General features: G+C 36.3%; 1 protein-coding gene across 1 annotated transcript; it reads right to left on the bottom strand.

The window, feature by feature from the left end:
* Positions 1 to 10,525: 10,525 nt before the first annotated feature.
* NTS (neurotensin) lies at positions 10,526 to 23,728 on the bottom strand. Its single transcript, XM_066183342.1, has 4 exons — positions 23,428 to 23,728; positions 19,254 to 19,315; positions 12,828 to 13,052; positions 10,526 to 11,394 (listed from the first exon to the last, which is right to left on the bottom strand). The coding sequence occupies exons 1-4, from the start codon at positions 23,486 to 23,488 to the stop codon at positions 11,248 to 11,250; spliced, it is 495 nt and encodes a 164-aa protein (XP_066039439.1). The 5' UTR covers positions 23,489 to 23,728; the 3' UTR covers positions 10,526 to 11,247.
* Positions 23,729 to 23,958: the final 230 nt, after the last annotated feature.

Genomic DNA, 23,958 nt, shown 5'->3' with positions numbered 1-23,958 from the left:
ATCAAGACAGGTTAAGCGTCAAAATATTTGTCTTTCTCTTTACTTCCACCAGATGGTGGTATATTGCCAAAAAACCCCACCAAACTCCTGAAGCCTTTTTTTCCTTTCAAAGCCTACAAAGACAGGGAAAATCATGTTAAAAAGAACGCACTGAATCTCTATGAGACAATATAGATTTTACAGAAATTGTCCTAATTTTTCTAAAGTTGTGTCTGACCTATCCAGATTTTTGTAGGTATGAGGAGTATGACTTTTCTTTTAGTCTCTTCTTTATTGTTAAAAATGTCAGATAGCTTTATTTTCAATAGATGAAGTAGGAGAGATAGATATTCACAGTTATTATATTTTAATAAAACCTTTTAATGTTTTTCTATTCCGCTTCAGCAGTGATTCCTGACCACACTCTTTTCATCATCCAGTGCACCTTTCTGGTGGATTAAGTGCAAGGCCCGAGGCGCTCCAAAGTAAATTGTGATGCAACCCTTGAATGTTCCAAATACTTTGACATGAGGTCAAGGAAGATTTGACTTTGGCTTTGAGATTGTCCTTGCCTTCAGCACAAGAAGATTCCCACTGATTCTTAAACCATTGCTTCAGCTAACAGATGGGCATGTTTGTAAAGCCCCATCAGCATTTCTACTACCTCCTAGAACTGAGTAACTTTAGAAACACTGGATTTTGAAGTCCTTACAGGGTATGAATGCTTTTGCAAGTGCCATGGATATTGGTGAGAGCGAGTGATGTGATCTGTGATGTTTTGAGATTTATTCTAGGTAGTTAATACTCTTACACTTCAAGTATTGTGGTATTGTATCATAATCTGTATATGTAGACATTAAACACAAGCAAGCAAGAAAAAATTGCTTAAGATCTCCTCATTTAAAAAATTTTCATTGCATCTGAGAATACAGAAATGTTTTCTTCTATTGAGAAACTGTTATTTCAGCATCTGAACTGAATGGGATCTTTGTGTTACTGGTTTTAACAAAGGAAAAACTTAAAAGGCAAAATATAATGCTGTTGTCTATGCTTTATTTACTGTGTCTCTCCAGGCAGTGCCTTGATATTCATTCATGAGAAAAAGGGTTCAATTTGCTAATCCTTAAGTTCCAGAGGCTGAGCTTGGGGCCCCTGGGAATATGATGCTCAACACAAATCCTGACACTCCACCCTAAGCTGTGTGGATCTGAAAAGCAGGCTTCAAGCCTGGAGCAGGAATGTTTTCTAATTATCCTCTGTTCATGCAAAAGTCAAAGTCTCAGAAGCTAAATGTAATTAAAACAGTTATTCTACCCTTTGGTACCAAACATGAAGCAGCCCAAATTCCCAGCTCTGTCATCCATACTCTGCCAAATTATTCCTCACTGTGTTGTCTCCTGCCTCCTCATCTATGTGTTCACCAATAATGCAGATCCTCATAAAACCCCAGATTATGAACAGCAGCTATTCATTTGGTCTCCCTACTTTGGATTACAAATTGTCTGCTACGCCATGGTATGGCTGAACTCATAGCATTCTCTACAAAACTTCTTGTATTGCCACTCCTCTGCTCAAGTCTACTGTAAAATCTACCCCACCCAAAAAGAAGATAAAGGGAAAATACATGTTTTTTGTTTTGCTTTTTTTTTTTCTTTCAAAATCAAGTGCTCCTCACAGCTTGCATCATAGAAAATTTTTAATAACTCATATTTTTATTTACATCTGAAAATGGGCCTGAAACCCTGTTAAAGCGGGGAATTTAATCAGGAAACTATGAAATTTTTTAAATTGGGAATTTACAGTTTATGCACTACTTTGATTTTTAATTGGTGCATTTGAAATAGTTTGAGTAATGCAGAAGGTATGATTCTCTAAAATGCAGCCTTAATTGACATAGTTCAAATCAGACATGCAGATCTATTAATAACTATAGAAAAATTGATTCCCTACTTTACAACTACTTAAGCAGTGCCTTGCAACAATAAGGTCTAAGACTGTGCTGCTTAATAAGCTCCTGTAAAAGAAGTAAAAGGGCACTACCTTGACAGTCTGCCTCTCTCACTTTCTTTCCTTCTTGTCTTCTTCATCTCTCCAGGCTATTCACCAACTCACAACTCTCTTCTTTTATTTGTTAACAATTTAAACAAAGAGTACACATCTGATAAACAGTATATTACAAAAATTTCAATCCTCAGTTCCTGAATTAAATCAAATCCTGAAGTTTCTATTGATAGTGTAGAAAATCTGAGAAAAAAAATCATAAGTAATCACAAATCTTATCAGAAGGAAAATTGTGATTGCCAGCCCAAGTGTTATGTAGGCGAAAAACATGGCATCTTTCTCTCTGTCGCTGTTTTCTTCATTTAGCTTTAAAAGTGACCATTTACTCCACTTTTTGTTTGAGTTCCTTATGCTATTTTACCCAATCATCATTTCCAGCTTACAGAAGGCTTCCCTCTTACCACTTTTGCAACAGGTGAGGGTTATAATATGTCTACTTCTGCCTTAGAAGAGTGAAGCTCCTCTGTCACCAGATCATTTCCTCTTCTCCCAGTTTGAACTGTGTGTTCAGTTCAGGACCAGTGTAACTGTACAGGACACAGAATTGATTTTCTGAATGTTGAAGGTTACCATCAGGCATGCAGTTGTACAGCTCACACTCAAACTAGACAAGATGAGCTATGGGTCATTGTTTTGGCCAGATCTGATAACACAAGCAAGAATTTTGAAGTAGTAACTTTTTAGTTATTTTTTTACACACACACACAAAAAAAAAGAAAAAAAAAATGGCCAGGAAAATCAAATAACATCCCTGCAAAGTTCTTGTGATGAGATACGTCCTAAGATAGATAAGGTAAGAGAACACTATATGCAGTGTCTTCATATACAATTGTGGGCTTGTGTGTATTGAATGAATGTATATCATAGGACAGTTTGTGTTGGAAGGGCTCTTAAAGATCATCTAGTTGTAATTGTCCCTGCCATGGACAGGGACGTCTTCCACTAGACCTCAATGCTCAGAGCCCCACCCAAACTGACCTTGAACACTTGCAAGTGTTCACACACAGCTTCTCTGGGAAATCTGTTTCAGTGTCTCCCCATCCTCACAGTAATGAATTTATTCCTGTATGTGTACCTATACATAAGCAAAAGAAATACTGTCTTTCCCTGTTTCCCCAAACTGTTTCAACTTGTGGTACAAAGCTACACTGTCTAAATAACATTTTGCTTTAAATGTTATCAATCTCAAGGACTATCTATAATGCTGAATTTGAGTAATCCTTTCTTATTCACACGTGTTGCCAAAGGGGCAGATGCACTCCTAGAAGAAAAGCACTGAAGTATTTAAGTGAACAGAAATCAGGTTTTTAAGCACCGTGCTACAGATATTTTAGCACTCTCTCTATCTAAATAAAGACTTATCACAGTAAATGTCAGTTCCTTTCACATCAAGATATGCCTTGGAAAGTGTTGCAAATAGTACATTATGTTTCTTCACACACTACTGAAAGCTGCTAATAAGGCATCAAAAATCTTTTAGCACAGCATTACTTCTTATGCCTTCTGCCTTGCTGAATGTTCAGAAGAGATCTTATTTATAATCTACATCCATCCATTTCACAGAAACCTGGATTTCAGGTCCAGGTCAATGTACCATGCATTGAAGTAGTGTCTGATTTGCTGCAACTATGCTAGATACATGAAGAAAATCTAATTTTTTCAAAGACTAGTTCTAGACTACTTTCTTTCTGAGAATATAAATTTCTAGAGTTTTTCTCTGAACTTTTATCCAAGATAACAATCTGAAAAAAGCTACCTACAAATGTAGCTTGCTTGTTACCTGTCAAGACTGAAATGAGCTTTTGCTTTATGATAAGGCCTTCACTTTGGATCTAAGCTTTCTTCTGTTCTTTTTTTCATCTCCTCTGAAAAGGTGGTCTTCTTCTATGTACACTGAGATGTCTTTTAATTCTGAGACCAGTGTGAAAAAATAGTATTAACTTGCTTGAGATGTCGATTCAAACAATGAGGTGTCTTAAACCTGAGCAGATCGGTGTTGATTATCCCAAGCTATGAACAGAAACCTGTATTTCTGTCTTGTACTCACAGTCCAGGCTTACTGAATGATTCAACTGACTCTGATTTGTGTATTTCTTGATCCTTGCCATGCACTCCCTCCTCTTCCTGATCAGCTTTCTTCAGTTCCAGTTTCTGGTTAAAAACTTTCAATTTGAAACATCTCAGTTAAAATCTGTTTTTCTTGATTCAAGGAAAGTGATGGGAATGCCAGCCAGATGATTATCCTTCCCATACACTGATGGGAACTCACCTATTTTTTCAGAATATCCTGTATCTTCTAGTTTATACTAACCTATCTACACTTTAGTTCTTAACCAACACTAAAAAAGCAAGACTTAACTCTTATTATATTCCCTTTCCTCTTTTTCCTTGACTTTCCCCTCCCTTTTTTCCTCCCTCCAAATACATACAACCCATGCCTCAGCCAGATCTGACACTCTGGCAGGAAACAGACAGAAGGAATATCCAGTTAACATCTTTGCATATTTTTTCTTTAAGTCCATTACCTATCCACATTTTGTTTCCCATTTGTCTGTTCTCTTACAGTGCCTTTCAGTTCAACACTGGAACACAGAAATCAAAAATCACAGAAGTAAAGTGGGGGGGCATGGGATATTTATAAAAAGCACCAAATTTTAATGTTCACAACTCCCTCATTCTCTAAAGGTCAGGTCTTGTAATACTAATGCTTAAATTCACTATAAAAAAAAATCTGAAAAATCTGCCTTCAGTAAACGGACTTATGAGGAGAACAGAAGTATTTGCCAAGGATTTCATCTTCAAAACAGCTGTAGTTTTAGCACTTCAGTGCCTTTGCATATTAAAGACAATAATTTAGAAGTTTGTGTTATTGTTGTCTATTCTGCAATCAGATGCAGAATACTATGTCAGAATACTATAGCAAATGCAGAGTACCATGATACTATAGTATCCTGCACTTACATATTCCTCTAAGTTATACATTAAATGCTGCAAAATTCAGAATAATTTGAATAAACACTTCATTTGTGCATATATGCACATATGCGTCTGTTCTGTGTTATGTTTTTGATCCCTTCTTTTAAACAGAACAAAAGGCAAGTTGTCTTTTCCAAACAGTTCTTTATTTAAAAGATCATTAAATAAGGTACCAAAACACAACAACTTCTGCAGTATATGATTATACAACTACCTTAAGGATTTGGTAGTACACAAAAATAATCAAGAGATTTCATTCATGAAAGAACTACTGAATAAACTATTTCTAAGATCTTGTCTATATCTGTTAAAAAGTAGGATTTTTTTTTTTTTTTTAGGACAAGGATTGAGTTTTAAGCATAGAGCTTATTTATTCAAATATTTGTCTTTTTGCATCCTAATAAAAGGCTTTAAAATATTAGATTATAGGAGCAGTTGTTTTTAAATACATATATAGATAAGAAAAAGAAATTGGAGGAACAATGCTATTCATCCCAGATAAAACGATTCCCAAGTCATACTGCTCAGTAAAAACGTTAAGAAAATAATGCACAATATAGCACATACTAGTTCTTCTCTTCTCTTCTCTTCTCTTCTCTTCTCTTCTCTTCTCTTCTCTTCTCTTCTCTTCTCTTCTCTTCTCTTCTCTTCTCTTCTCTTCTCTTTTCTCTTCTCTCTTCTCTCCTCTCCTCTCCTCTCCTCTCCTCTCCTCTCCTCTCCTCTCCTCTCCTCTCCTCTCCTCTCCTCTCCTCTCCTCTCCTCTCCTCTCCTCTCCTCTCCTCTCCTCTCCTCTCCTCTCCTCTCCTCTCCTCTCCTCTCCTCTCCTCTCCTCTCCTCTCCTCTCCTCTCTTCTCTCTTTTTTTTTATTTCCTTTTTTTTTTTTTTTTCTTTCTTTCCTACATTTTTTTTTAGACCTTGAGTTAAACGCCTACAGGGAATAATAAAGTCTTAAATTCTAGAATACTGAATTACAAAAATCTGTTATACAACTGGATTTTTTAATCATTAATCCAAAAAAACTGCAATAATAATGTCAAGATTGTAATTTGGGATGTTTCCAGTCTATTAGATTCACTGGTGTACAAATCCACTCTCATAATGTTAACACTTTATTAATCACTGGGACACTGCACCTGGACAGAGGTCTTCATGTTTCTGCCAGTCATTTAAAAAAGTAATGTGTAGACCACCTGAGCAGCCCTTTCTGTATCCATAAGAGAAATGTATCCTGCAAAAGCTTCCTACAACTGATTTGCAAGAGCAAAATAGAAAATGGTTCCAGGCTAACAGTGCACTGTAACTTCTGTGACAAAACAGACTGGTACTTGACCCATTGGGAGCTCAAACAGAAAAATGCTATTCCCTGGCAATTCATATCCAGTTTTGTATAGTCCCTCTTTTCCCTCTGCACGATGGTGTGTGATGCAATTCCTGGGAAGTCAGATGTGTGCTCTCATCTGCTTGCAAAAAGCAAGCCTTCATTGGGCAACCAGGAGTTCCTGAAGGCCTTGTTTCTTAATAGCTGACACCCTCCAGAAATTACTGGGTGGCTCCCATGTCATTTTCCTATATTGTTACTTCAGAGGAACCATTCAGTCAGACAATGCTAGCCTGCTAATGAGGTACCACAAAGCTCTTTCTGTTCCACTGTCTGATTGATTGGTCTGGCAGACCCATCCAAGCGTCCTGGGTTTGGATGATTTTGAAATCTGGGCATGGGCATTATGCTTTTGTGTGCATTGTAATATGACACCCACTGGATTCAAGAGGCTGGATGAGAATGTCAAGTTTTGGTAGAAATTAATATTAAAAAACAAATATGTTTAAGTTCTTCTTGTTAACACAGCTTAGATATGTGATTCTAATGTTCCCAGGCAGTCCGGTAACGGAAAGAAACAAAAATCATTCAACATATGTTTATTACTTTATTTAGGTGTCAGGGTTATTTACTTTTCTATCTATCTATCTATCTATCTATCTATCTATCTATCTATCTGTCTGTCTGTCTGTCTGTCTGTCTATTTCCCTTCCTTCCTTCCTTCCTTCCTTCCTTCCTTCCTTCCTTCCTTCCTTCCTTCCTTCCTTCCTTCCTTCCTTCCTTCCTTCCTTCCTTCCTTCCTTCCTTCCTTCCTTCCATCCATCCATCTTTCTGTCTATCAATTTTGCAGCCTCACTCATGAATTCTGAATGCTTGCATTTGGCAGCAATTAAAAGCTCATTCTTCAGGTTCCTTGCAGAGGTCAACCCCTCTCTTCCACCTTTTTTTTTTTTTTTTGCTTCCTGGAGAGTGAGATCCAGCTGCTGACTCTTTTGTTATATCACAGAAGTCAGCAGTGAGATCCAGCTGCTGACTCTTTTGTTATATCACAGAAGTCAGCACAGTTTATTTTGCAGATTATCTGAAACTCTTATTTTCTCACTCCTTTCAGTCAGTCCAGGATTTTGGATGTGGAGAACATCAATGATCCGTCTGGAACCTTGGGGAATTCAAGAAAAACATGCTCCTCTTTCTGCCTTCCAACATGAAATTATTGTAATGGTAGTTTGTATCTTCAATTTGATACCACACAGTGCAAACTGGTAACTAATCTTGGGGGAAAATCATAAAGATCAAGACCAATTCTGTCTACGTTTTGTGTTCACTAGGAGTCAGATACAAGACATAGCCAGTATCATACATTTCAAAATTAAATCTCTCTTAGTCTGAAAACTCAACATTTCATCCACTTTGTTTACAGCACATCCTTACATATTCTTACCTAAAACATAAAACAAAATTTTGACTTATAATAGAAAATATAGAAAACAGCAAACTTTATAATATACCATAAACTGCTATGTTTGTTTTTCATTAATGACCAATAAACTGAAAAGCCAGCACTGGCTTTCTTAGCTTAACTGACCATATTGCAAACTACTTAAGAACTGAAGACTTATGTTATCACCATTGTCTCTAAACTTGATAAGAGCAACTATTATATTATGTTTCTTTCAAAGATGATAATGCAAAAATATATAAAATCACAGTAAATCTGAGTTCCATTTAATTCTTCATTAGAAAGTACTGACAGGTTTCTGCAATAACTCTACGACTTCATCCAATATTTTAGGAGTCTAAGAAATAGTTGAATATGAAGTTTCTGAACAATTGGTATAATTATTCATCTATGAACTTAATTAAAAATTCAGTAATGGAATTTATAAAAAAACATGTGCTCCTCTGAAGACATAGAAAGAGAGAGATCATCTCTCAATAATTGCTCTTATAAAACAAAATTGCCCATATCAAAAGGCATTCTTTAAGAAAAGGTAGCAGTCTCTTAATTAATGGTTTTCAAAATAACATTTTTAAACATAAGGGAATGGAATGGGAAGGGAAAAGGGAAAAGAAGAAGGGGGAAGGGGGAATGGAAGGGAAGGGAAACAGAAAAGAGAAAAAGGACTGTTTAACTTTCTAAATTAATAAGTCTTTAAATATTTTGATAGCCTCCTCTAACTTGAACTTCATCCATCTCTCATTGCTGCTGGAAATAAAGTAGCATGGATATTGCAGGCAATGCAGTTATGGATGAGGCAGGTACCCTGAGGATCTCACTGAAAGAATGTGCAAAATAGAGACAAATACGCATAAACCTATTATTTTTTTTGCCATCATCCAAAAATGAAGGCTTAAGAAAGGCTGCAATTCCACAGCAGTGAGGCCATCAGGAGGTATCAATGGCTAGAAGAAAGAAGAGATTTCAAGCAAGGAAGTCTCCCAGACTTCAAAATTTCCTTTAACAGCTCTGAGCACCTGGCTTAATTCCATGGTTTGTGTGTTCTAGTATTTTAATACTGCTATGTTTGCTTTTCATTAATGACCAATAAACTGAAAAGCCAGCACTGGCTTTTTTAGCTTAACTGACCATATTGCAATTACAGTTTTTGTTTCCTCGTCTACTCAGACTATCACACTGAATTACATTCCTCTGACACCTCCATCAGACACTAGGGACCACTGACAAGCTGTACTTTTCTGCCATACTTTAAGCTCTGTCTCCACCAGTGACACACAGTAGCTGGCTGTGTGTGGATTCACCGTCTGCTGAAAGGAAATGGGTTATTTAATGCCATTTCCAGCCAGTCTGACTAATCTGTTAGCTCTGCACTGCAAAGAACAAGTACATGGTCACAAGGTAGTGTGGAACACTAGATGAGGATGGAACAGTTATTACCATCATTTGAGGTCATATGCCATTACCGTGACTGTCTAAATTACCTCCAAAATGAGACAGGGAAGGGTGTTTGTTTCTGAAAAATTTATGTTCTCCATCAGATGACAACCACATTACCTTACCCTACTTTTTTTTTTAGCTTTTATACTCTTGTCATTATATTTTTCTCTTATGTTTATTTCATTTTATCTTATTCTTCTGTTTTTTCCTATGAAAAAGTGATCTGAAATTCCTTTTTATTTTTTCCTCAGGTACTACAAGCAGCAAATTTTGGAATAAACTGTTCCGCTTTGTTATTTCAGAGCAAAAGATATTTTAGAATGCAAATATCCGTAATAGGACTAGGGATCTTACAGTTTTGTTGGAAAGAAGGTGTTAACCACTTGAGAGCATGCTGGGTCTCCATTCTAATTCAATGTATTTTGTAAAAAAACTTAGGGGTGTGAGTTTAGTTATTTAAGCAAAGCCCTTAAGCACATTAAGCATTTAAAACATTGAGACTGAACATACTTAATTGCTTTGCTGTATTTGAGTCATAATGATTATTGAAATAATTAGTGTATGCTCATTTATTTCTTGTCAGTGCATGCATTTAAGGGTTATTGAATGAAAAAACTGATTAATAATATTTGCAGTGAGAGAAGGAAATATAATTATCTTTAATATAATGAAAATACATTTTACTTTAAAAACTCCATCTCTCCCCATGCAACAAAGTGTAACAAACTTGTGAAAGGATTTGAATATTCTCCAAGTGTTTGGGTTTTCTATTGGGTTCTTGGTTGTTTGGAGGTTTGTTTGGGGGGAGTTTTTCTTTGTTTGGTTTGTTTTTTTTGTTTGGGGGAGGCCGGGGGGGGGGGGGGGGGAGGGGTATTGTGGCTATTTGTTGGAGGAAAGTTGCTTTGAGGAGATACCTCAAACAGGAAACAGGCAAGTTTTCAAAACCAATGTCTGTCCCATTTTTGCCTTCTGGTCTGAAGCATCCAGGCTTCACAGGTGTTGGACAACACCTCAGTTTGGATGGTTGTTGTGGCCCCCAGTCCTTTCAGGCTGTTTTCCTCATAACTGGAACCCAGAATCGCTGAGATCCCAAATCTCATGCACACATCACAAACACAGAATTGGAAAATGTGTAACTTTCAGGCAGCAGTTGATTCCTCATGTATTGAAAACAATTTTTCCCATGCTGTGACCCTCCCTCTCTGTTAGCTTCCAAGACTGTTTTCAATGCTGAAACTTTCTGTTTTCTACAAATATGTATAGGGAGGGAAAGGAAATGCCTTTTAATAGATTAGTAATTTTAAGATGTTTTAATTTCAATTAATCATTCAAACATCAAGTTTCTCTTGTAACCAGATTACTATTTTGACTTTTAACAGTGACAGCACTGGGACATGAATCAGCTTTTTGTTGTTTTTTTTTTTTTCCTGAGCATTCACAGATTAGGAGTCAAAACTTCAAAATTCACTTACAAGCATGCTCTTTTAGGTATTCATTTTGAAATTGCCACTTAACAATCAATTGATAGAATTCCTTTTCTTCCTTAGATCTATTTCCTAATAAATTAATCTGGTCAAAACACAAAATACTGTGGCAGTTCTTACTACTATATTATTCAAAAAACTTGTAAGCATTTACAAGTTGAGGTGTTGAATTAAGAAATTGTAAGATTCTCAGCAGGATTTATGGACATCATCAATTTACTTGGTGTTATATTGGTGTGCTTTATAAAACTGGAAAAAAACCTACAAGATTATTTGAAAGCATGTTGAAATCTCAATTTTGTACAATACATCATGCTTAAAAACTCGTTTTATTCGCAAATGTATTAGTCCAATTAATCTCAAGTAGGAAAAATTCACAATCAAGAAACAGCAATTGCAAAAAAGACACAGCTATGTTATCATCTTGATTTTCCAGAGTATATTTTCACACAAGTATGATTTTAGATTTAGATAAGATAACCATAATGCACAGTTACCTATAAACTAAATATACATTGTTTTCTTCTGCTGCATCAGTAATATGAACTTCTCTTGAGTATGTATGGTCTTCTAGCTTTGTTCACATGTAGCTGCCGTTTCAGAATATAGGGATTTTTTCTCTTCATGATTTCCTTTTCTTGGCTTGAGTTCTCTAGATCAAAAGCGTCTTGCTGAAGTAACTGTAGAACACAAGAAGAGACACGCTGTTATCTACTTTTTCTGGTAATGAAGATTATAAACTCCTCAAAAATTTAATAAAATGTTATTTTAACATCTGTCACCAAGAAAACTCTTTACTATATTAGCTGCAGAATTAATTTAAAATAAAAAGGATGAAACTCAAGGCACAAAACTAAAATCAGGCTAAAGATGAGCTGAGCCCTACAGAAATGATATTTAAATTCCACTTCAACAAATTAGATAATTGGTTCTGACTAGAGAGGAAAGCTGGTATATCCTCCTTAGATTAAAAATCAAATTGACTGAAAGTTTTCTAATGACTATCACTCTGTTATCACACGTTTAGGTTAAACACCTACATGCACTGCTTTCTGGTTTCATCTTTTGAGACATATTATAGTTTGCAACTTCCTGCAAAGCAGGGAACTGTGATTAATACATATGGGTTATTGCATATTTGGTTCCAGGGTAGCTCCTTTCCAGCAATAAATGCTCTGATGAGGAGTCTTCAGAAAACTCTGATTCCCAAAGGGGTTGCAATCCTTTGCATGGACCACCCCAGCTAATATGAGGATTGGGAGTATACAGAGTTATGACTCAGCAAAGCAAACCAAAACAAACAAAAACCCAAACAATCAAAAACCCAAACAAACAAAAAGATCTGTATTCAGCTACACAGTACATGAACTTGAGAGAGATGAAGAAATCTGCTTTACTGGAAAGTGGGTAGTGACACTGAGTTATCTCTTTTCACTACACAAAGCAGCTTTTACTGTAATATCTAACGCAAGTGGATTGTGCCTAGCGTGCTCCACTGTAATCACTGTACTAAAGTAAATATCACAAATGGACTATAGGCAATCACTATTTAAGAGCAGCAATCTTCATACAATCACAATGTCAACTTTCATGGCCCTCTTTAGGTGTAGGGAAACAAAAAGCAGGGGTTGCCTTGCCATCAGTTTCCTAGCAATGATAAGAAAACCAGAGTACCTAGTAAAATGGTATATACGCATGGCATGTATCCCTGCATCCTGAAACCCATTTTCCTTAGGGTCTTAAAACACAAACACTGGCTACATTTATTTATGCTTCAATAATCTGTAGTAACTTCATGTCTGTTAAGCAGATATTAATTATATTTTCTGGCATAGTGATGATTTTTGTATGTTTGGTTACCTTTAATGGCTCCAAAGAGTGAAGAAAGTATGTAGTTAAGAAAAGTTCTCATTTATCCATAGGTTGTTGTAAAAAACATACACTCAGGCCATCAAAAAACTGCACTAATTCACTAGCCTTACTGAAAGAGGCATATTAGCATTATTAGAGAATATAAAAAGGGAAAGAAAAGCTCAGACAATGTGATGGAGGTCACATGGATATGGTTTTTTGCAACATTACTACAACATGCATTTGTGGCAGCTTGTGTTACCTCCCAATGCTGAAAGACTCTGCTGTGGCAAACTTTTTGGAGTTGATACACTGTCAGCATTGCTTCCAAGCTGAAGCCATCCACAGAAGCAGGGAACTGTCTTCCTGGGACCAGATCCTCCTCATCTACCTCTACTGTTTCCCCCATTTGATTGTTTATCTTGTTGACAAGATTGCAGACATTTAGCAGGGTCATTTTCCAGTAAGGAAGTTTTGCTCTGTTAATCTGAAAATAAAAACACCCACAATTTAAGGTATTTTGGGTTTTTTGTAATCATGTGCTACATTCAAACATTTTGTTAGAAACAAGTCTCTGTTTCTGAAGTGCTTTTCATCTGGTCAACTTTTAAACAATAATTAGAATGTTGAACTTAAGACAACTCATTTATTACGCACGCCAAGTCTGCTTCCTTGCAGCCTTGCCCCCCAGGTAGATATAAATGATGAAAAAAATAAACTGCTACCAAACCAGAATGGCAGCATTTCATAGTCATTCTGCACAGGTGCAAACAAAAACACAGATGGAAATTAATATAATATAAATTCACAGGTGTAAATAAGGATAATGAATCAAACCCGCTGGATAAATTCCCAGCTCAGGAATCCAAGCTGGATGCCTGTGGTTGACTAGATCCTCCTCCCTGGTTCAGAACAAATATCAGTCATCTCAAAATTCCCTGACAAAAGGAATGGAGTCCCTGCTTCAGGATAAGCTGTCTGATGAGTCTGGGCCTGAAGTTACAGAATCTGTAAGCCACAGGAGTTTAGGATGCTGGAAAGTCAAGAGCCTGGGAGATGTTAATTGAAGGTTTATGGTCTTAGAAAGATGGAGCAAAGATAAAACACAGCTGTGGAAACAAAGTATTCCCGATTTGGTAACTGAACTGAAAAACTGAGACCAACTGTATTTAGGTGGCCCAGAATGAACTTGTCCATAGATGTTACAGAAATATAGAAAAAAAGGAATTTTCACCAAGATTTGTGTCAAATTTTGCTTGTTCCAGTATATTGCACTACATGTGAGCTTTTAAACCACTTTAAAGAAATGCTGATAAGCATAATTTTTATTTTTCTACTGGTACTGTTTTTTCCAAGCAGTTGCAGCAATAGTCTTCTTCCATTTTGATTATCAATAGGAAAAAACTAAGTTTAAAACTGAATTCCAATCTCATTTACTGCTTTTCATGATTTCGCCATTTTCTTCATTCTCCCACTATTAATTATTTCATCCGCACTGTATTCCTTTTACTGCTGAGAATAGAATTTAGTTTCCTTAAACCAGAAGTGGTGACACAGCAATCTCCAATCAAAAGCCAAATAACAAATTCCTATTTATTCCTGGCAAGGATTTCCTCTCTGTGCACATTAGGATTAGATTTTACCTATGAACTAAAATGTAGTTGCTTCTTTTCCTGTATGTACAAAGTTAAATATAGCTATGACACTAACACAGACATCGCCTTTCACGCATTTAATAGCACTAAGAGAGTAGATGCAGTGCTTACTTGGCTGAACATAGGTAATCACATGACTTTTCTTTAGAGCACCTTCCTAACACAAGGGCCCTGTGTGCAAAATTTATGTATATTCATCACACTTGACTATTTTCTCAGGGAAAAGAAAGAAAATTCAGAGAAATGAGGAAGAAACAAGAAAAGTTGGCATCACTCTTAGCATTAGTCACAAAAAGTTTTCTTTTGGCCATGATCATTACTCCAACATACATATGATACACGCCTGCCCTTTAAATGAGAATGATCTAGCCTTTTAATAAAACTGGTGTGCATTCTCAGATTCCTGACAACATCAAAAAAAAAAAAAAGATTATTTTCTTTTCAGGCTAAGAAAACAAATCTGAAATCTTATTTGGAAGCTTGTAATTTGTTCTGCACACTTTACTTTGAGTTCATCTGTTGTCCCATTGAAGTACCCCAGTTGGTCTCTCAAATTATTTAAGAAGATGTGACAGTTTAAAATAAAATTAATCTCTTTGCAGAAATCTAATTTTATTAACGGAAGTTAAACTAGGAAAAAGACCAAATGTCCAATGCAATTTCAAAATGTTCTTTCGTCCACTGTAATATAATTTTGAAATATAAATATATGGAGTTTGCCATGACAGTTGAGGAGGCTTCTCCAGTTCACTTTTCTCTCCTGGGTATACAAAAGAAATGTGAGCTAGCACTGCAACAGCTAAATTGCAATGAAGCATAGAATCAAGAGGCAGTACTACATAAGGAAGTGAGATTTCTCAGTTAAGTAAGAACCAAAAATACTCCAGTGGTTGGAAACAGAAGAGTAAAGGATAGGGTAATTTTTCATGCTTTCTTGAATAATTTATAGAATCTTTTTGATCTAAAGTTACTACTTTATGTCAGTCTGATGCACATACATGTATAAAGGAACTTTCCTCTCTGTATTAGTAAAATACCTAAATAGCAGATTTCCTTAGGTGAAAGCTGTCTTAGCTCCTACTTCTGAAGTATGGAGAAAACAAATTCTCAGTGCTGTCTGCAAGCTTCTAACCAATATTTCATTTTTTAAGGGAGTCTCACTCCTATTAATCCCATGCACATATCACCTCAAAGTATTTTTACTTGGGTACACCTGCTTCTACTTACTGCTACCATTAACAATTCAGTAGGAGTGAATTTTGGGTTATTTTAACTGAACATGGGGTTTTCCAGGTCGTGTCCAGACACTGAACAGAGCAGTCACATTATTTTTCTGTTCCATTTTTATAGGCAGCATTAAAATCCAACCACTTTGCTTTTTTGCATTATGAAAAATATCTGAGGCAGTTATGGTAAAGGTATAGGTAGAAAAACAGTTTAAGATGATAATAATCCAAATGTTCAGGTTAATTTAAAATATGTGATATATTTTATATTGTAGGTAATATATTTTATATTTTATACATTTATATATATTTTCCACAAAGGTCTAAGCAATACCAACTACAGTAGCTCAACACGTTTTGGAAAACACCTACACAATAAAACAAGGAACACTTATCTGCCAAGATAGAACTAATTTTTTTTTTAGAGTAACTTGAAAAATATCTGTGAATGATCTGAAGAAGCAAAGGAGACTGCAGTATGAACTAGAATTTAAAAGGTATATGAATACTGAAGAGAATATGATGTTTGCATTAACACTATTGAACATGCTTGTAAAATAAGAATCAGAAATATAATTTCTCACACTCTGTGGATCTTGAAAGAGAATTTAAGATCATCTAAGAAACTGAAATAAGCCTGAAATAACTGAAATAATTTCCTTCTTTGACAACAGGCTTGTCCTATGCAAGACAAAAGAGATTCCCAAGTTATAATTCATACAGAATTTTATTTCAATTTCTGATTAAATGATACCCCTAATAGTTTGCTTATAATACTTCTTCTGTTACAATCCATCGTACATCCCAAATGCTTTTTTTAATTAGGAAAAATGATATCTGCTTTTTACATTCGTGTCTTTATCTAGTAAAAGCAGATAAAAAGCGAAGTCAAAATGAAGTAAAAATCCCAAGCTAGTATATGATCTCTATGGTTCCTTTCCATAATGATAGTTGAATTTTTTTCAGATTGTAACCATAGAAATTATATATTTAATCAGATATAGCACTGAGTCCTGTTAAAGAAGAATTTCTTCCATGGTGTATATTAATGCCTGTAAACCTAATTAATTTTTAGATGATGACTGAGTCAGGAAGTCAGTAGCTCCTAGGTAGCTGTAGGTTCCTGCTACTTCTAGACAGCTCCTCAGACAAGGAGGCTGAACTCTCCGGGCAAATAGAGTCATAAATAGGGGTCCTACAAGAATGAAAAGTCAGCAGGTCCATGACTTCAGAAAATTAGTTTTGGGTGGGATCCCAAAGGTGGAGTATATTCTAGGGATGGTATATGCTCCAAGGAACACTTTTGTTTTACTTTTTTTTTCCTCTAAATAACACAGTCTCAATCTTTTTTTGACATCAAAACGTTATTCATGCAACAACTAGTGGTTTCAGGAAAGCATTTAGGAAGCTGGAAATAGAGTTATCTTTTTGACATGAATAAAGTTTTCTATTTAAAACAGAAGAGAGACAAGAGATAACTATCCACACATTTTTGACAAGTCAGGTTTTGTTGTTTTACCAGATCTTCCAAATGGCTTTTTGGATTTTATTTTAGAAAAAAAAGAAGAGCATTTTAAGTAGTTGTTTGATCCTTGTATCTTGGTTGAGATGTGACAGCAGGGAAGAGTGACAAACTGCATTAAGAGTTCAAGACAGGTTGAAATAAGCATGAACTACTTCTTTAAGGATGGAAAGTGATTCAGCATATAGATGACTTTAAAGAGCAACTTGAAAAGGGGCAGCAGGCATTGGACAGCAGTCTGTGAAGTTAAAAGCATAAGGCAATCCTTCCTGTAATACTGAATAGACTACTGAACATTGCAAATTGTTCACTTAAGCCCTGTCTGTAGTCTTAATACTATAGTCCACAAGTGCCTACCAATGTAGATTTTTGTTCGATCAAATACTAAACCCACAACTGCTAATCCCTTTTGCTGCACTTTTAGATTTCAGCTTTCATAAACACTACTTTTTTTTCCCCCATTTTAATGGTGTTTAAATAGTTAGGATTTCCTTTGCTGATTACCATGTCAGTGTCAAATCCAGTTGTAAGATCCAGTTAGAGCAATTTAGCAGTAATTGCCTTCAAACGGAACCAGATCTCAGGCACAACACAAAACAGATGTTACACATACCATCTTCAAATTTGTCTATCACACCAGAGCCATAATTTGTTGTAATGAGGGTTAAAATCTAGCAGCGGACAACAGAAAAAAAAAATCAGTAATGAATGGGATAGTGGTAGATTTGATATTCAGGTTTTAGTGTTTCCACCATGTCTTGCTTTGATGTCAAGAGACAACGTATATTCACTAACGATGGTGATTTAAGGCAGTATAATGCAGAATTAAACCAATGTCTCCAACATGAGCCTACTGCTTCTGTCAACTTCAGGTGTCAGTTGACTGTGGTAAATACCCTAAGGAAGCTGAATAGCAAGCTACATGACATCAAAAAACATAAGAGTATTATGGAAAACATCACGACATTATTAACTGGTGCAATATATTTGAGCATTTGGCATTACCTGAGCTTGTGTTCTGTGGTGAGAGGGAGGAAAAGATGGAAGTAATGTTCAAAGACCTGCTAAAGTCAGTAGCAAAAATACCAATAGCAGCAGGGTTTTATTCCAGGGCATGCTATACTTTGCCACACAACAAAAAACCTATTTTTGTCAGCCTCCTATATTTAAATATGTCTCAGAAAAGGAGTAGTTACTATGTCTTTCTGTACTTTAGAAAAGTGAGTGGCCAACAGGTTTATTTGTAATCTAAGGTTAACTATCATGCCAGTAAAAAACATTGAACTCTAAGAACTGCCAGACCAGATAAAGAAAATGCATTTTCTGGCCTCATACTTCTTGTTTATCCAATAATCCCATGGAAAAGGTCTCATATATTCAATACAGTATATGCAGAAGCCTTCCTGGCAGGTTTTGCCTTTAACCTTCAACTAGTTAATGGTTTATGAAAAGTTCTTTTTTGGGGAAGAAATTTTTCATTTCTCATTTTATTTTCCATTACATTTAAGTACCACTTAAATTTTTTTTGGAAGAATGAATTAAAATATGCATGCTTAAACCAATAGCACTTCTTTCAGAGTTTATTCTTTATATGTCACTGAAGATAGATCAGACATATGTATTTCATAGATCATTTATGGAAGATAATTGTGTTGAGAAAGTGTCTGTCAGCCTGTCCAATACATACATGCAACACTTTCAGCTTCACCTTGTCAATATGATGTTTTCACTGAATTTTTATATATTCATATTAAATAACATAAACATTATTCACAGTCTGGAAACCTGTCAAGGAAATGCCATTTACAAAGTTAGTATTTTCACAGTCATGTCCCCATGTTCCTGTACTGGTACTATGATTAAAATCCTGAACCAAAATTGGCATAAGTATTAACTATATTTGCTTTATGATCGTCTTAATTTTATATGCATAGAGGAAGAGTTCTGCATAAAACTAGCACTTAAGAGATTTGACTCAGGGTTAATTTAGCTTTCATCAGGCATAATCTTATTGGAAACACATTTCCTCACATAAATTTACATCGCTGTACATAACAGAGTTTTGACAGTTTAATGAAAGTACCAGTGTTACAATTGAGGAACACGTTTAGTGTGTCACATCAACACCTTTAAATTTCCTTTGAACTAGAGAAAGTCTTGCACCAACCTAAAACCTAACACTGAACTTTTCTGTCTAGACCATAGATTATTATTTGGTGCAAAGACTTTTGGGTTTGTAACGAGAATTCATTTGCCCTGACAGGTAAAGGAAGAAAAATAATTACCTTTGATGTGTACATATTAGTCAATAAATCTGCTTCTAATGCTTTCATTTCCTCTTCTGAATCTGGGAATAAACCAGAAACATACGCTTATTATTTGATTATAAATCATGGACATTTCAATTCAGAACTTAGATATTTAAATGATCTTTTAAAAATAAACAACAAACACCAGTGACCTAGAGGGACTGTTAGGAGTCTTCAGTTAGCAGCAACATTACAATAAAATAAATACTCAATACATTTTTAAAGCATGTTCAAGCTTATTGAACTGAATGGAACTGTTCATTTATCTGTTTCATAGCAGAAAGGCTCATTAAACTGCAATTCCTTCAGTATAAAAAAACTTCTGCACTATTTTTTCAATATTTTCATAATAAATATATGCCACCTTTGCTTACTTTGGAAGAAAAATTTGAATCATTATTTTCAAATAATATTTATTTAAGTAGCTATTATTTAGGTAAATGGCAGTTATGATTACTCAATTAATAATCAAGATTCTTGATTATTCTTAATTAAATTAAGGGTATTTTTATTGATATGAGGGAACTGAGCTTGACCAGTTTATGACACAAGCTCTTGACAATGTGTATACAAAAAGAAAGTATTCTGACTAGAAGTGCAGGGATTTTCTTTACTGATTTAATAGACTTTTGCTGGCTCAGTAGACTTGAAAGACCTGTGATTTAGTAAATAAGGTAAAAATTGCTACGGAAAGAGAAAACACAGACATATTTCTACACACAGCATCACATAGTGAAGATGAGAATCACAGTGAAGATCTGGTATCTTGGTAGCAGCAATCACAGCTCAAAATAAAAAAATGTAAGGAATTAAGTCTTTAGGTGAAATAGAGTTCCACATAACTTTTACCTTTACTGGAACACCACAATCCAAAACCAAACAATGCACTAATATTTCAAACCATACTAAACCCAAATATATCACATTTTCATATAGGTCATACCTCACTTTCTTTAAAATAATCAATGCTGTTGGCATGTAAGACCCTACCACTGAATCTGTGGATAGATTCTGCCTATGCCTTCATTTCAGGGATCATTACCATGTTGTGCCACTACTTTTCACAGAACATGAGATTGTAAGGGACCACAAGCATGTGCTAATGTGTCACAGGTTTCTGTCAGCACAGATGCCACCCATTATTGCAATGCTCTTAAAAATCAGTCATGTTCAAGCTTAATAAATCTCACTACTACTGTCACGTTGTTTCTTCTTTAGGAAATTCTTCTAAATATTAATGCTTACTTGCTTGCTTCTGATTTAAAGTCTAATTTATTTCTAATTACAAATGTATCCATGATTTGCAAACTCCTACACTATGAATGATACCTTTCAACTTGTAATATTTACCCATCGTGTACTTATTGAGAGGAATCACTGCCCTTCTCACCTTAGCATTTTTGTGTGTCCTTACAAGATTAGCAAACAAGTGAAAGATCACTGTGTCTTTTTGGTCAGAACCCATTGCCCTGAAAATCCCATAAATATTTCATTGAAAGGCTGTGCCCACATTTATTGGACTCTCACCTATTCCCCTTCCTTGCAAAAGCCTTGCATACCCCAACTCATCAGAGCAGCCCTCTTCTGTCCCTGATGTGTTCTCAAGAGAAAACAGCATAGTACAATTTGGTTCAGAAGCCTCAGTATTTAACCACCTTAATGCTTACCACTAGCTACAGAGGGCAGCTGTCTTACATGTCTTTTGGTTTTGTCTTTTGTGGCTGAAAAACCCCAAGAAACAGGTTAGATAACAAGATAATGCCTTTCATTCCTCATATTTCCAAAAGTTGTGCTTTGGTTAAAAAGGAGTTTCTAAAGGGAATTGCTATTATTTCCTAAGCCCCTGCACTTTGTATGGTTGCACTGCTTCTTATTCCTATTATTTAGGTCATCAAAAACTTCTGTGTGTCACGCATAAACCCTTCCTCTGCAGGGACGCTGCTGTTCACCTTTGCATTACCAACACAATAGATTCATTCATTATTTTTAGCATCGAAGCTATTGCATTTAACTGACTTGCTGTAATGCTAATCTAAAACCAGTCTTATTTAATGTTTAAAATTTTCATAAAAAATAGGACTAGTTGTAGACCAGTTAGCAGATCACTAGTAACTGATCTCCAGCCTAATGCCTTTAGCAGGAATGACAGTCAGTTTTACCAGCTTTACCATCAGCCAAAGTTCTGCTAGCAGCACAAGATCACCTCAGCTGAATTTCTATCAATGATAGCATCTTCTGTGAGCGACTGAGCACACACACAACGCCAGCATCATGATTTGTGGTGTCCTGGATCACACCAGCTGAGAACAATAGAAGGACTTGTGCCTGGTTAGCACCTGGTTTTTGTTTCTGTAAAGGATGGAAGATTGCTTCCACACATCAAGGCTGGAAGATAGCTGCGGGCATGAAAGATGGGAAGGAAGGTATTAAGAAACATTTGGATTGAAAAAAGAAATCAAGAGGACATTATTTAGGAGTCAAGATTCCTTGAGTGAAGAATAAAGCACGGGTTGGAGGGAGAGAAGGAAACATGTTCAGGTAATTCAGGAGTGAAAAGAGATGGATGAGGAACAAAAGCATAAAAAGAACAGACTCTCGGAGAGCAATGCATAAAATCCTGGTTAAAAATTATTGTTAAAATCTGAGAGAAATTCACACAGTTTGATGTATTCTTGATTCTACTGACAAGAAAAATAGTTTCTATTCATATATTCACATTTTACAGGAACAATTGCATTCCACAGGTGCATACTTTCGCCTGAGGACAAACATTTTCAAAAGAAAATTTAACAATTATTTTCTTTATGGTATAACTGTCCATATTTGTTAAAAATTATTTGGGCCCCTTCACACAGTCTTCTCTGTGGCATTTCTCATTTACAAATAATTTCAAATTTTCAAGCAAATAAACCATTGTGTGAGTTCTCCATGCAATTTGGCTTCTGAGGATTTTTTATGAATCTATTTTTATTCCCACTTAATTCTTTTTTTTAACTTTAGTGGTCCTTCATTCAGGGTCTATAAGCAGTTGAATTTGAAACTGCTTCACTAAAAATACTAGTGAGCAATTTGTTTAAAAAGTTTAGAAATATATGGGGAGAAAAAAATGTTAAGCTTTGTCACTAAGATCATGTATTCTCTATAATATACAGAACAATTATATTTAAACTCTAATAAAATGCAGGTATTATGTGGTTTAGCTTTTTCTTCTGCAGGGGAATACAAAATGGAAACTTCCATCTAAAGTGAGAATAGGAATTCTGAGTTCCTCTGAACACTAAAGTTGAATAATGAAGTTGCCTTTAAATTTACCCGGTAATTTAGTGAAGATAAAAATTAATTTTCAAGTTAGTTAAGATTGGATTTTGCAGGCTATTCTACTTCATATATGTGTGCACACACCAGTTTAACTCTCACCATACCTATCTAGTCATAAACTTTTAGACATAAATGGCAGATGCTTAAGATGTGTCATTTTTCAAAGAAGAAGGAAATGCATTTTAATATATTGTCCTTCTTTTGAGCTTTCTAAAGCAGCCGCTCTTGGAGAAGAAATGCATTTACATCAACCTTCTTACTGTGTAATCTGCTTGTGCTTCAGCGTTTTGTTTTGGTCATAATTTCAGATTGGTTGTTAGAAACTTTTTCTGCCAATAATAAAATTATATTTCTCTCTCTAAAAAGTCACTGAAGGACATACATATTCATGTTGATTTGGATTACAGCAGCTATTCATATGAGTTGCAGAGATTACAATTTGTATCTTAATTTGGAAATACATGCTATTCAATGAACCACAGCACAATCAAGCAGATGGTCTGCACTGATTTGTATTTCCAATGACTAATCTACACTAGTTGCCGTGGTACGGATGCTGCGAGGAGGAATGACTTATACGAAGGGAGAAAGTTAGAGTGATACAAAAGGAAAAAAAAAAAAAAAAAAAAAAAAAAGATGCTGGCCAGAGCCCGTTATCAGAGCCGGCTCCCGGGCGCCTAATGGGAGTAGCCGGCGGAGCCCGAAACGACTTCACTCCCTTCCTTTCGGTCCCTCTTAGGGCTCCGGGAGCGCCTCGGTGCCGGGCAGTCCGAGGGGCTCCGGGGCCGGGCGGTGCGGGGCGCGCCCGGCGGAGGCGGCTCGGGGCACTTACCTGAGCAGAGGCTGCAGGAAGCCAGGGCCAGCAGCACCACGCACACCAGCTGGACTCTCATCCTTGCCGCGCCGCCCTCTAGAAAGTAAAGTCCATAAATCCTAGGGAGAGACGGAGAGAGAGAGAGAGACAGAAAGACAGAGACAGACAGACAGACAGACAGAGCCCCGCCGCTCCTCGCCTTCCGCACGTGTGCTGACGGGCGGCTGCAGGCACCAGACGGGGGACCCAGACCCTTCCCCAACTATATAAGCCGCGGGGTGATGTCACGGCGGTACCGCCATCGCCTCCTGACGAAGCTCCCTCCCTCTTCCCCCCTCCTCCCGCTGCCCCCTCCGCGCCGCTCCGCGCCCGCTGACGCCACTCGCCGCCTGACGCACGTGGAGCCCCGCGGGGCGCGCAGCGAGCCCCCGCACCCGCGGCCGCGCCCCGCACGGCTTTTCCCGAAAGCGAGCTAGTCTGGGATTTTATTATTATTATTATTATCATTAAAAAAAAAAAAAAAAGTTTCCGCAAGTGCTCAGTCCTCCG

The sequence above is a fragment of the Chamaea fasciata genome, unplaced genomic scaffold, assembly GCF_029207755.1.
Source record: "Chamaea fasciata isolate MVZ Bird 193981 ecotype frontalis unplaced genomic scaffold, bChaFas1.0.hap1 SCAF_5, whole genome shotgun sequence".
Lineage (NCBI taxonomy): Eukaryota > Metazoa > Chordata > Aves > Passeriformes > Sylviidae > Chamaea > Chamaea fasciata.
This window is presented reverse-complemented; position numbering and strand designations above follow the sequence as displayed.